The 13,091-nt window shown below is 44.5% G+C and overlaps 1 protein-coding gene across 1 annotated transcript in view; it reads left to right on the plus strand.

The window, feature by feature from the left end:
• Positions 1 to 11,457, plus strand: part of CDC42EP1 (CDC42 effector protein 1) — a 47,817-nt gene extending 36,360 nt beyond the window's left edge. The window contains exons 2-3 of the mRNA XM_066596309.1: positions 5,844 to 6,570; positions 10,291 to 11,457. Coding sequence (XP_066452406.1) covers positions 6,162 to 6,570; positions 10,291 to 10,829 — 948 coding nt within the window. The 5' untranslated portion in view covers positions 5,844 to 6,161 and the 3' untranslated portion in view covers positions 10,830 to 11,457. The remainder of the gene's footprint in view (positions 1 to 5,843; positions 6,571 to 10,290) is intronic.
• The last annotated feature ends 1,634 nt before the right edge of the window (positions 11,458 to 13,091 follow it).

Raw genomic sequence — 13,091 nt, forward strand, 5'->3', positions numbered from 1 at the left:
AGCAATGGTTCCGAATCCTCTCCTACTGGAGGAGTTTGTCGTGACCGATGCCCAACCTTTGGAAAGTTCCCGGGGTCCGGGGGATGAGGCTGGGGACTTCCGGCAACTGTCTCAAGAGCTTTCAGTGGGTGAGGAGGACGATGACGATGAGACACAGTTGTCTATCACTCAGGTAGTAGTAATTGGAGTAAGTCCGAGGGAGGAGCGCACAGAGGATTCGGAGGAAGAGCAGCAGGACGATGAGGTGACTGACCCCACCTGGTTTGCTACGCCTACTGAGGACCAGTCTTCAGAGGGGGAGGCAAGTGCAGCAGCAGGGCAGGTTGGAAGAGGCAGTGCGGTGGTCAGGGGTAGAGGCAGGGCCAGACCGAATAATCCACCAAGTGTTTCCCAAAGCGCCCCCTCGCGCCATGCCACCCTGCAGAGGCCGAGGTGCTCAAAGGTCTGGCAGTTTTTCACTGAGAGTGCAGACGACCGACAAACAGTGGTGTGCAACCTTTGTCGCGCCAAGATCAGCCGGGGAGCCACCACCACCAGCCTCACCACCACCAGCATGCGCAGACATATGATGGCCAAGCACCCCACAAGGTGGGACGAAGGCCGTTCACCGCCTCCGGTTTGCACCACTGCCTCTCCCCCTGTGCCCCAACCTGCCACTGAGATCCAACCCCCCTCTCAGGACACAGGCACTACCGTCTCCTGGCCTGCACCCACACCCTCACCTCCGCTGTGCTTGGCCCCATCCACCAATGTCTCTCAGCGCACCGTCCAGCCGTCGCTAGCGCAAGTGTTGGAGCGCAAGCGCAAGTACGCCGCCATGCACCCGCACGCTCAAGCGTTAAACGTGCACATAGCCAAATTTATCAGCCTGGAGATGCTGCCGTATAGGGTTGTGGAAACGGAGGCTTTCAAAGGTATGATGGCGGCGGCCCCGCGCTACTCAGTTCCCAGTCGCCACTACTTTTCCCGATGTGCCGTCCTAGCCCTGCACGATCACGTCTCCCGCAACATTGTACGCGCCCTCACCAACGCGGTTACTGCCAAGGTCCACTTAACAACGGACACGTGGACAAGCACAGGCGGGCAGGGCCACTATATCTCCCTGACGGCACATTGGGTGAATTTAGTGGAGGCTGGGACAGAGTCAGAGCCTGGGACCGCTCACGTCCTACCCACCCCCAGAATTGCGGGACCCAGCTCGGTGCTGGTATCTGCGGCGGTGTATGCTTCCTCCACTAAACCACCCTCCTCCTCCTCCTACGCAACCTCTGTCTCGCAATCAAGATGTGTCAGCAGCAGCACGTCGCCAGCAGTCGGTGTCGTGCGGCATGGCAGCACAGCGGTGGGCAAGCGTCAGCAGGCCGTGCTGAAACTATTCAGCTGAGGAGAGAAGAGGCACACGGCCCACGAACTGCTGCAGGCTCTGACAGAGCAGACCGACCACTGGCTTGCGCCGCTGAGCCTCCAACCGGGCATGGTCATGTGTGACAACGGCCGTAACCTGGTGGCGGCTCTGCAGCTCGGCAGCCTCACGCACGTGCCATGCCTGGCCCACGTCTTTCATTTGGTAATTCAGCTCTTTCTGAAAAGCTACCCACGCTTTTCAGACCTGCTCGGAAAGGTGCGCCGGCTCTGTGCACATTTCCGCAAGTCCCACACGGACGCTGCCACCCTGCGCACCCTGCAACATCGGTTTCATCTGCCAGTGCACCGACTGCTGTGCGACATGCCCACACGGTGGAACTCTACGCTCCACATGTTGGCCAGGCTCTATGAGCAGCGTAGAGCTATAGTGGAATACCAACTCCAACATGGGCAGCGCAGTGGGAGTCAGCCTCCTCAATTATTTTCAGAAGAGTGGGCCTGGTTGGCAGACATCTGCCAGGTCCTTGGAAACTTTGAGGAGTCTACTCAGATGGTGAGCGGCGATGCTGCAATCACTAGCGTCACCATTCCTCTGCTATGCCTCTTGAGAAGTTCCCTGCAAAGCATAAAGGCAGACGCTTTGCGCTCGGAAACAGAGACGGGGGAAGACAGTATGTCGCTGGATAGTCAGAGCACCCTCCTGTCTATATCTCAGCGCGTTGAGGAGGAGGAGGAGGAGCGGGAGGAGCATGAGGAGGATGAGGAGGAGGGGGAAGAGACAGCTTGGCCCACTGCTGAGGGTACCCATGCTGCTTGCCTGTCATCCTTTCAGCGTGTATGGCCTGAGGAGGAGGAGGAGGATCCTGAAAGTGATCTTCCTAGTGAGGACAGCCATGTGTTGCGTACAGGTACCCTGGCACACATGGCTGACTTCATGTTAGGATGCCTTTCTCGTGACCCTCGCGTTACACGCATTCTGGCCACTACGGATTACTGGGTGTACACACTGCTCGAACCACGGTATAAGGAGAACCTTTCCACTCTCATACCCGAAGAGGAAAGGGGTTCGAGAGTGATGCTATACCACAGGACCCTGGCGGACAAACTGATGGTAAAATTCCCATCCGACAGCGCTAGTGGCAGAAGGCGCAGTTCCGAGGGCCAGGTAGCAGGGGAGGCGCAGAGATCAGGCAGCATGTACAGCACAAGCAGGGGAACACTCTCTAAGGCCTTTGACAGCTTTCTGGCTCCCCAGCAAGACTGTGTCACCGCTCCCCAGTCAAGGCTGAGTCGGCGGGAGCACTGTAAAAGGATGGTGAGGGAGTACGTAGCCGATCGCAGGACCGTCCTCCGTGACGACTCTGCCCCCTACAACTACTGGGTGTCGAAGCTGGACACGTGGCCTGAACTCGCGCTGTATGCCCTGGAGGTGCTTGCTTGTCCTGCGGCTAGCGTCTTGTCAGAGAGGGTGTTTAGTGCGGCTGGGGGAATCATCACGGATAAGCGTACCCGCCTGTCAACCGACAGTGCCGACAGGCTTACACTCATCAAGATGAATAAAGCCTGGATTTCCCCAGACTTCTCTTCTCCACCAGCGGACAGCAGCGATACCTAAACAATATGTAGGCTGCACCCGCGGATGGAAGCATTGTTCCCTATCACCATCAAAAACGTGGACCTTTTAGCTTCATCAATCTGTGTGTAATATTCATCCTCCTCCTCCTGCTCCTCCTCCTGAAACCTGACGTAATCACGCCGACGGGCAATTTTTCTTAGGCCCACAAGGCTCAGTCATATAATTTTTCTAAACAATTTTTATACGTTTCAATGCTCATTAAAGCGTTGAAACTTTCACCTGAACCAATTTTTATTTTAACTGGGCTGCCTCCAGGCCTAGTTACAAATTAAGCCACATTAACCAAAGCGATTAATGGGTTTCACCTGCCCTCTTGGTTGGGCATGGGCAATTTTTCTGACGTACATTAGTACTGTTGGTACACCAATTTTTTGGGGCCCTCGCCTACAGTGTAATCCAATTAATTTTTTGCCCACCTGCATTAAAGCTGACCTTACATCAACTGTGCTGGGCAATGCAATGGGATATATTTATGTACCGCCGGTGGCTTCCTGGCACCCACCCATGCTGTGGGTCCACAGGGAGTTGTAACTGCATGTGTCCACTTCTAAAGAACCCCAGTCTGACTGGGGCATGCAGTGTGGGCCGAAGCCCACCTGCATTTAATCGGACGTTACCTCAGCTGTGATGGGCACTGCAATGGGTTACATTTATGTACAGCCGGTGGGTTCCAGGGAGCCACCCATGCTGTGGGTGCACACGGAATTCCCATTGCGGAGTTGTACCTGCCTGTGACTATTTATAAAAAACCGCGGTCTGACTGGGGCATGCAGACACCTTGACAGAATGAATAGTGTGTGGCACATAGGTTCCCCATTGCTATGCCCACGTGTGCAGCTCCTGATGGCGGTGGCACAGGATTATATTCCTCATTGCTTCTGTACAGCATTGTGGGCTATCGCCCCGCCCCTTTTAAAGAGGGTCGCTGCCTAGCCGTGCCAACCCTCTGCAGTGTGTGCCTGCGGTTCCTCCTCATGACATGAGGGTGGCGTGGCATGAGGGCAGCTGAAGGCTGTGCAGGGACAATTTGGTGTGCGCTGTGGACACTGGGTCGTGCAGGGGGGGTTGGGCAGCATGTAACCCAGGAGAAGTGGCAGCGGAGTGTCATCCAGGCAGTGATTGTGCTTTGTTGGAGGTAGTGTGGTGCTTAGCTAAGGTATGCATTGCTAATGAGGGCTTTTCAGAAGTAAAAGTTGTTGGGAGGGGGGGGCACTCTTGCCGCTATTGTGGCTTAATAGTGGGACCTGGGAACTTGAGATGCAGCCCAACATGTAGCCCCTCGCCTGCCCTATCCGTTGCTGTGTCGTTCCCATCACTTTCTTGAATGCCCAGATTTTCACAAATGAAAACCTTAGCGAGCATCGGCGATATACAAAAATGCTCGGGTCGCCCATTGACTTCAATGGGGTTCGTTACTCGAAACGAACCCTCGAGCATCGCGATAATTTCGTCCCGAGTAACGAGCACCCGAGCATTTTGGTGCTCGCTCATCTCTACCTTTTAACTAATGATGATCTTGGTCAGTGGGAGTCTACTATGTAGGTTCCAAGGAGATCAGCAGTTTTATGGCTGTCAATGTGTAAGGGGTGGGAAGCTCTGCACGCATTGCAGTGGCTAGGTTGGTAATGCAGGCACTCCACTGATCAACTATTGATGACCAATCTGAGAAATAGGTTATCAGAGGTGGACAACCCCTTTAAGTATGATTCTTCTTAGCTATGGGCATGGCAGGAATGGGGCTTTACTGAAATCTTCAGATCAAGACCAAATTGCACAGAGCAGAATTTGCAGCACAAAGTATTTCTCTTACAGTTAAATGAACAGATCTTTGAGGGCTCGCACACACTTGCATTTTTTTAACGTGAATGTCAATGGTACTTTCTAATGTTAAAAACACCGCACAAAAATCACAAAGCATAAACTTGTGATGTGTTTTTAATATTAAAAAGTCCCATTGATATTCGAGTTTAAAAAAATGTAGCATTAAAGCAGTGTTAAAAAAATTTAAGTGTGTGGGAGCTCTAAGAGTTGATTTACATTTACACACACAGCAATTTAAGGAAAAGCGTTATATTTTTTGCATTGCTTTTATAGCTTTTTTTTGCAAAAAATGCCACAGTCAGATGTTTTCTGAAAGCCAATAGTGAAATATAAAATGCATTAAAAAGCATTAGATGCATAGTTTTTGAGGAATTTTTCTTCATTTTTGGTCTTCTTTGGGTCATTTTTATCAAAACATATCATGGTATAAACATGGTATTTTTTTTAAACTTTTCCCCACATAATTATCTATAGGACTTAAAAAGCACCAGAAAAAGAGTAATGTTAAAATTGTCTGAATAATAATAATAAAAAACACCCCCAGAGAATGCTTGAAAAACATTCATGAAATTCATACATTTTTTATGAGCCACAAAAATTACGAATACCTTGAGTAATTTCAGTAAGGAGTCATTAATTAAGAAAATGTTGTTAGCTTGTATTTTGTAGCAGATTCTCATTTAGGCTGTAATTTGGCACAATGCCTGGTCGGATATTTTGTTACCGAGTTAATAAAATATGAATATTATTTATTCTTGTTTCTGAAACTTATGGAAACTGGAACGTTTAGAAAAAGGCAAATTGAATAAAGAGGTAAAAAAAAAATCGATAAGTGTGAAAGTAAAAATATAAGTTCAAAAAAAGTTTTCACAAAGCTTCCAAAAGTTAGACATGCAATAAATGATTTTTTATAGAATGTCAAATAAAAAAATAACAAAAAATTGTCTAAAATGATGCTGTAAAACAAGTACCAAGTACTGAATTATATTTGACTAAAGTCATTTATCTTTTCTCTTTTTAGTGCGACTTCTTATTGCCTCGAAAATCTGGAAAGCACAAGACTCTAAACTAGTTGTTACAAGATTTTCTCTACTGTGTCGCCCGATGTTTCTTCCCATCCACAGTGTGGTTACATTATTTCAATTCCACAAGAGGCGCATACAATGCTTATAGAAAAAAACACCTAGAAAACTATTGTCAGTTTTGATTTAGAGATCCTCAATAGTTTCTTGCCAAGAACTCAATTCTAAGTATGCGAGAAGGTGTTACAAAAACAATGGTGTAAAGATCCTCTTTATGTGTTTCTTGTTCAACACTTTCACATTGTTAAATAGGCAAAATGAGTCTGGGCAGTCTTCCAGTCATAAAAAACCTGGTTTCTCGATCCAGACGAGAACGGGTGCCACTAACACCAGAAATGATCAGTCCTCCTCTGGGTGACTTTCGACACACAATGCATGTAGGACGAAAAGGAGAAGTTTTTGGAGACACCTCCTTTCTAACCCACTGTCATGAGAAGCACAGGCATCCTCGCTGGAACTACATCACCAAAAAGCTACGCCAGGCTCGATGGATGTCTCCTGAACGACAGTCTCTTGGACATCCAATATCACCTCCTCCACCTATTTCTCCCATTATTAAGAATGCTGTATCCTTGCCACATCTCAGTAAGCATAGCTGGGACGAAGAGACAGATGGGAATCTAGACGAGGCCTGGAACTCTATATCAGAGTCACACAGTCATTATCGTAAGTTAAAACCTAACTCAGTGGGATATTTTTCCCATATTGTACTTGTACAACTATAGAGGAACCTGAAATGTGGGCATCTTTGAGTTGCACCATTAAATCGCTCATCTGTACAGTACCTGCCTATAGCAAGAAATATTTTTCTGTGCTTATATCCTGTAGATTTCACCTTCATAAAAGCTAGTATTTATGATATGAAGTGAGATATTGAGGTTAACAGAAGGCACTAAGATTAAAATGATTATTTAACCTTTTTCCATCATACATACGGGTATATACATCCTAACTGCTCATACCGTGTGCAATGACGACGGCTATAGGTGTTCACATCCACTGCATATTCTGTATATGTAGTCTGCTCGGAAGCCAAACCCATTCCATACACAGCAACATCGCAATTGGAGATAACTCTGATTGTGGCTGTTAACCCTTTAAATGCTGCAGTTCTGACAGGGACATTTAAATGTTTTGATTGATCAGAATATAAATGTCTGGAACGGCCCCTCTGTGACAAGATCACAGGGGTGTTGTCCGGGTGTCATGGCAGCCTGGAGCCTTCTGAAAGACCTCAGGGCTGCCATGAATGTTTGCCTATTAAGGACATGCCTGTGGCATGCCTTTAATATGCAGCTTTTTAAAATACAGTATAATGCAATACCATAACATTGCATTATACTGTATAGGTGATCAAACGATCACAAGTTGAAGTTCCCTAATGGGACCAATAAAGAAAAAGTTAAATAAAGTTTTTTTTAGGTATGATAAAAGTAAAAAATATTCAAAGTTAAAAAAACGTTTTTCAGTTGTTGCGTCTAAAAAATAAAAAAAATCTTAACATTAGTATTGTTGCATCTGTAAAGGTCCAATTCATTAAAATATCACGATACCTCATGATTTTAAAAAAAATGGCAGAATTGTGCTCTTTTGGACGCTCTATCTCCCAGAAAAACTAGAATAAAAAAGCATCAAAAAGTCATATCTTCCCCAAAATGTTACCAGTATAGGCTATAGCAAAAAAAAAAAATGAAAAAGTTATGGGGGTCAAAATGGCGACAGAAAGCAATTTTAAAAATAAGTTTTTTTACTTTTTATTTATTTCTATATAAATTTGGTATCACTGTAATCGTACTGTCACACAGAATAAAAACAACATGTCATTTTTACTGCACCACAGAGTCTGTAAAAATACCCCCCCCCCCCCCCATTCTCTAAAAAAAATGGTGCACTTGTGTTTTTTTTTCAATTTTGCCCCACTTAAAAGTCTCCCAATACATTATATGGTATGTTAAGGGGGTTGTCCAGGGTTAGAAGAACATGTCTGCTTTCTGTGAAACACAGTACCATTCTTGTCCATAAGGTTGTGTGTGGTGTTGCAGCTCTGCTCCAATGCAGTGAGTAAGAGTTGAGCGTCCATACCAGACACATCCCACAGACATAGGTGGAGCTGTGTTTGGAACAAAGAAGCCATGCTTTTCTAACCCTAAAATAAGCCCTTTTGTAGATATTAAATGGGGAATACCAGAACTGCACAATGTGACCGGGACGCAGGAGTACCAATATCCCTTGGTTATGAAAGGATGAAGGCCCCCTGCCAACGGCCGAGGCGGAATATTGCTAGTAATATTCCGCCATGTGGGAGGAGGGGGAAGCGCTGTCAGGTCTCCGAGGTGAGCCTATCTGATATATGAGTTCATTGCAGAGAATCGCGGCAATTGCAGCATGCCGTGATTTAAATCCTGCGAGCAGAGAATAACCCTGTATGCTTTTCAGGGAAACATATAGAAGAATGAATATGTATCCTCCCTCCATGTATACCCAATCAAACACCTCAATCCCCCCACCCTGTGTCTCCCACACCAGCCACAAACCCCAATTTTTATTATATATACCTTATATCCAAATGAAAAATGAAACCCACCTTCACAAAGGCAACAGTTTGCTGAAATGTTGCACTTTTAAATGGATGTTTGAATAAAGCAGCAACATTATCTCAAGATGGCTCTCGTGAGGCTGTGACTTTTTTATCTTGAAATATCCTGATACTAAGAGATCGGCGCTTGCTGATGGCTTGCACATTGGGGATTCGCCTGGGTCCAATTCAAGTGTTATCAACATGTAGTAATAGAGTAGTCAATATTGTAAGGTTAAAGACAACTGTCGCTCTTACAGATAGGAGACTGAACTATTGATCACTCTTCTACCACTGAAAGACCCTTCTGAACTGGTCAAAATAGTGGTATTTAGTGAATTAATGCAGAAGTTATCAATTAGTAACTGCCATATTAATACTTATTGGTCGATTACTGCTGCATGAATTCAGTAAATGCTCTTCTGGACAGAGACATGAGATCTCACAACTATCAGCGAGATTTCGCATTTTGAGATTTAAGGTGCTTTTAGATGGAAAGATTATCATTCAAAAAAAAGTTCAAATGAGCAAAAGTGAATGATAGTTGGTTGGTCTAAACATGCGCCAACAACTGAATGATGAATGATAAATTATTCACTTTTGTTTGTCATTCATTTTATGCGGGTATAAACACCATTGTTGGCTCGTTCACTTATCATTCAGTTTAAACAGCAATCGTTCAGTCGTTCTCATTCAATTATAAAGTCAATGTGAAAGACTGAATGATTCTCGTTTTAATGAGCTGCATGAGCAGGCTGCATGACCGAACAAGCTAGTGGAGACATCACTCACTCATTCAAACAAGAATCGGCTTGTCTAAAAGGACCATTAGTGCTGACGTGGAGGACCCTTCGAGTAGGGTATCCATCTGGCTGGGCAGAACTTTCATATCTGCCACATCACCTATTCCCACCTCCACTGCTCCAACAAGATTGCTCCATGCAATTTTTTCTCTCCACACCAGTCTCTGCCAGACCAAGATATTCTATGAACTGAGGTAATTATGAATGAAACATAGGCCACAGAAGAGATGGTGGATAGCAGGGCAGGGAGCCAAGGACTACTCTGCACCCAAGAAACTGTTGCTAAAATGAACAAATGACCTTAAAGGGGTTGTCCCGCGGCAGCAAGTGGGGTTATACACTTCTGTGTGGCCATATTAATGCACTTTGTAATATACATCGTGCATTAAATATGAGCCATACAGAAGTTATACACTTACCTCCTCCGGTGCTGGCGTCCCCGTCTCCATGGCGCCAACTAAAGCCGCCTTCTCCTTCCATTAGACGCGCTTGCGCTGTCTGGTCTTCTGTTCTCTTGAATGGGGCCGCTCCGGCGTGCTCGCGCCGCACATGTTTTCTGCGCATGCGCTGACCCACGCTCCGGCGCGAGCACGCCGGAGCGGCCCCATTCAACAGAGCAGAAGACCGGACAGCGCAAGCGCGTCTAATGGAAGGAGAAGGCAGCTTTAGTCGGCGCCATGGAGACGGGGACGCCAGCACCGAAGGAGGTAAGTGTATAACTTCTGTATGGCTCATATTTAATGCACGATGTATATTACAGAAGTGTATAACCCCACTTGCTGCCGCGGGACAACCCCTTTAAGTACACTCCGAGTATGGCTCAACTTCATATTAATGAGTTACAAGCAATAAGTAGGTTTGAAGCTCACACTACAATAAATGCAGAGTATGCTAAAAGGGTATCGAGATGTCATGTTGGTGTAAATGCTTCCTCTAACAATAGGATCTGTTTTTGCAACTGATCTCAAACTGCCTTTAGTGAAATTATTGTATTTTTTTTTTGCTCAGGTGTAGAATCTGGATTTTGCACCATGCCCCGACTCTCATCATCCGAGGAACCCTCAGAGGACGCTAATTCTCAGAAACCTGATGATGACTGGGCCAGTTCTGGACTTCCAGATAGAGAAGACTGCAGTATTTGCACAGTTCCCTTGGAGCCTTCCAGCACTCTGTATCACTCTGATTCCATGCAATCCTTGGTTATAGACTTTGGCCCATCACTTATGACTGAAATCCTAGAAGGTATTAGTTTCTCAAATACTCAAACTAAAATGGAAGGCACAAGTGTCCACAATGATAAAAGTATGTTAACAGCTAACAATAATCCGTCCAACTTTGATGTAACTTTAGACAAAAGCAAATCTGAAGCACACCAATTCCATTGTGATATCCAAGAAACGAAAGGTCTTGTAAGTTGGGAACCAACCACAATAGCTGAGGAAATGGAGATTGATACAGACAGTGGGATAACAGGATCGGAACAGGGAAGCAGAGGTCTCACCGGTGATCTATGGGACTCTGGAGATGGCTCTGAAATAGAAATGTAGACATTTCTAAAATGTTGAAGAAAGCAAGATTTTTGGGACCTGTACATAAATATACAATGTACAATAGAGCATGCGCTATTCTATGAACCGGAAAGAACAACATATCCTATGTAACCTGCAGTACAATGTATTTTGGTCACTCCAATCAATATTCCATTGAATGGGAGCCCTTATACAGAAGGACAATATGTATCTGCAAGACATCAACAAGTTCATCAGCTCTACTAATACATACTTGATAGAGCTTATATGTTCAAGACTAAAAAATAAGCATTTGCTCTTTGTTTTTGATATCCATAACTCCTGGGTCATAAAGAAAATGCAATTTCTTGTATCTATACATAATTCTTAGCAGGACACCCTCAACTCTGTTATGTGGTTTCATATTATTTGGACAACCCTCATGAGCCTTATATAACAGTCTAATATTAATATATGTATAGATCCAGTGAATTGCTATTTAGAGCATGGACAACTTTTGTTTTACAGAAAACAAGTCATTGGTAGGGGTGTACAGAGCTGCAGATCATCTTCAGGTTAACATGACAGCCAAATGTACTATTTGCAGTTCAATAAATGACAAGCTACAGGTATGCAGACACAAATAAATATCATGGGGTCTATTTAACATATACCAATTTTGTTTCTAGCTGATTAAATAGAAATTATGTTTTTGAGGGGAAAAAAAGACATCAGCATTCAGTGCTCCATTCAAAACCTCCATCACTGAATTCCGTTACAATGCAAGGTGAAATAACACTGCATGCGGCTCTATTTTGTCCTGTAGAATGTTAGATGGCTGGACAGAAACCAAATAGGCCCCATTATTGTCACTGGAGTCTGTTCTGTGCCATCACAAGATGTACCTATTCAGCCAGTAAGTTCCGTTTTTCTACAACCATAACAAAGCAGGAAAATGGAACCCAAAACAGTAATGCAAACAAAGGCTTAATTTTGCTGTAAATTGCCTATATTCATCCTAGTATATGCCAAAAAAGCAATATTTTCTTTTCTATGGAATAAAAAGTAGCAAAAACAAGAATGAGCTATAAAATTATCGAATGTACACTACCAGTGAAAAGTTTTAGAACACCTCAATTTTTCTAGATATTTTTAACCTTAACACAGTTCGAGTCCAGTAAATAATGTGAAATGGTTCAAAAGTTCAAAAGTAAGTTAAAAACAAAAATATGATGTAATTGTAGCCTGAAACAATAGTATGAATTCATTATTTTAACCAAAGGGCTTTTTCAGGAACACACCAAGGACAGCTGCTCTGCAGCACAGAAGGAAAACTATGGTTTAAACTTGGATGCAAAATATTCCTACAGGTGTCTCAACTTTTGCAGATTACTTTCAAACCCTCTAATTCTATATTACCCGTGTTGGAACAGACAGCACCACTGCACCCTCTAGGGCAGGATTTGAACAGTTTTACTCTTCAGGAAAAAGCACATTGTTATCATAATGGCAAGAAAAAGGCAATTAACCAAGGAAGACAGACAGACAATTATAACCTTTAGTAGTGTAGGTCTGTCCTACAGACAAACTGCTAAGAAAGCCAAGGTGGCAGTCAGTACAGTTTCCTAAACCATCAAAAGGCACTTGGAAATGGGAGGAAACTCTGACAGGAAGAGATCTGGCAAACCAAAGGCCACTGCTATATCAGATGACAAGTTTTTGAGAGTCAACAGTTTGAATGAACAGCATCACAGCATGAAATCTTCAAGCACCGCTTAACGCAGAAAAAATAAACAAGCTTCCATTTCAACTGTAGACTTCTATCTGCAGGTTTGACAGGTAGAATATCAGTAAGACACTGCTAAGATTTCAAAATGAAAAAAGAAACCTTGCCTGGGTCAATCAGCACCTCCAGTGGACAACTGAAGAGTGGAAGAAGGTCTTATGGACTAATGAATCAAAATTTGACATCTTTGCTACATAATGCATGGTTTTTATACGCCACTGAATAGGTGGAAGGATGCTTTCTGAGTGTGTGACAACAACTGTCAAACATGGAGAATAAAGCGTGATGGTCTAGGACTCTTTTGCTGGATCCAGAGTTGGTAACTTGCACAGCGTAACTGGTACACTGAACAGAAAGGGCTACCATAGCATTTTGATACACCTCAATACCCTCTGGTGTACGCCTATTTGGTCAAGGGTTCATATTAAAGCAAGACAATGATCCAAAACATACTTCTAGGTTATGTCAGAACTACTTGAAAAGACAAGAAAAAGCCAGTAGGTGTAAACAAATGG

This window comes from Eleutherodactylus coqui, chromosome 3 (assembly GCF_035609145.1).
Source record: "Eleutherodactylus coqui strain aEleCoq1 chromosome 3, aEleCoq1.hap1, whole genome shotgun sequence".
NCBI lineage: Eukaryota > Metazoa > Chordata > Amphibia > Anura > Eleutherodactylidae > Eleutherodactylus > Eleutherodactylus coqui.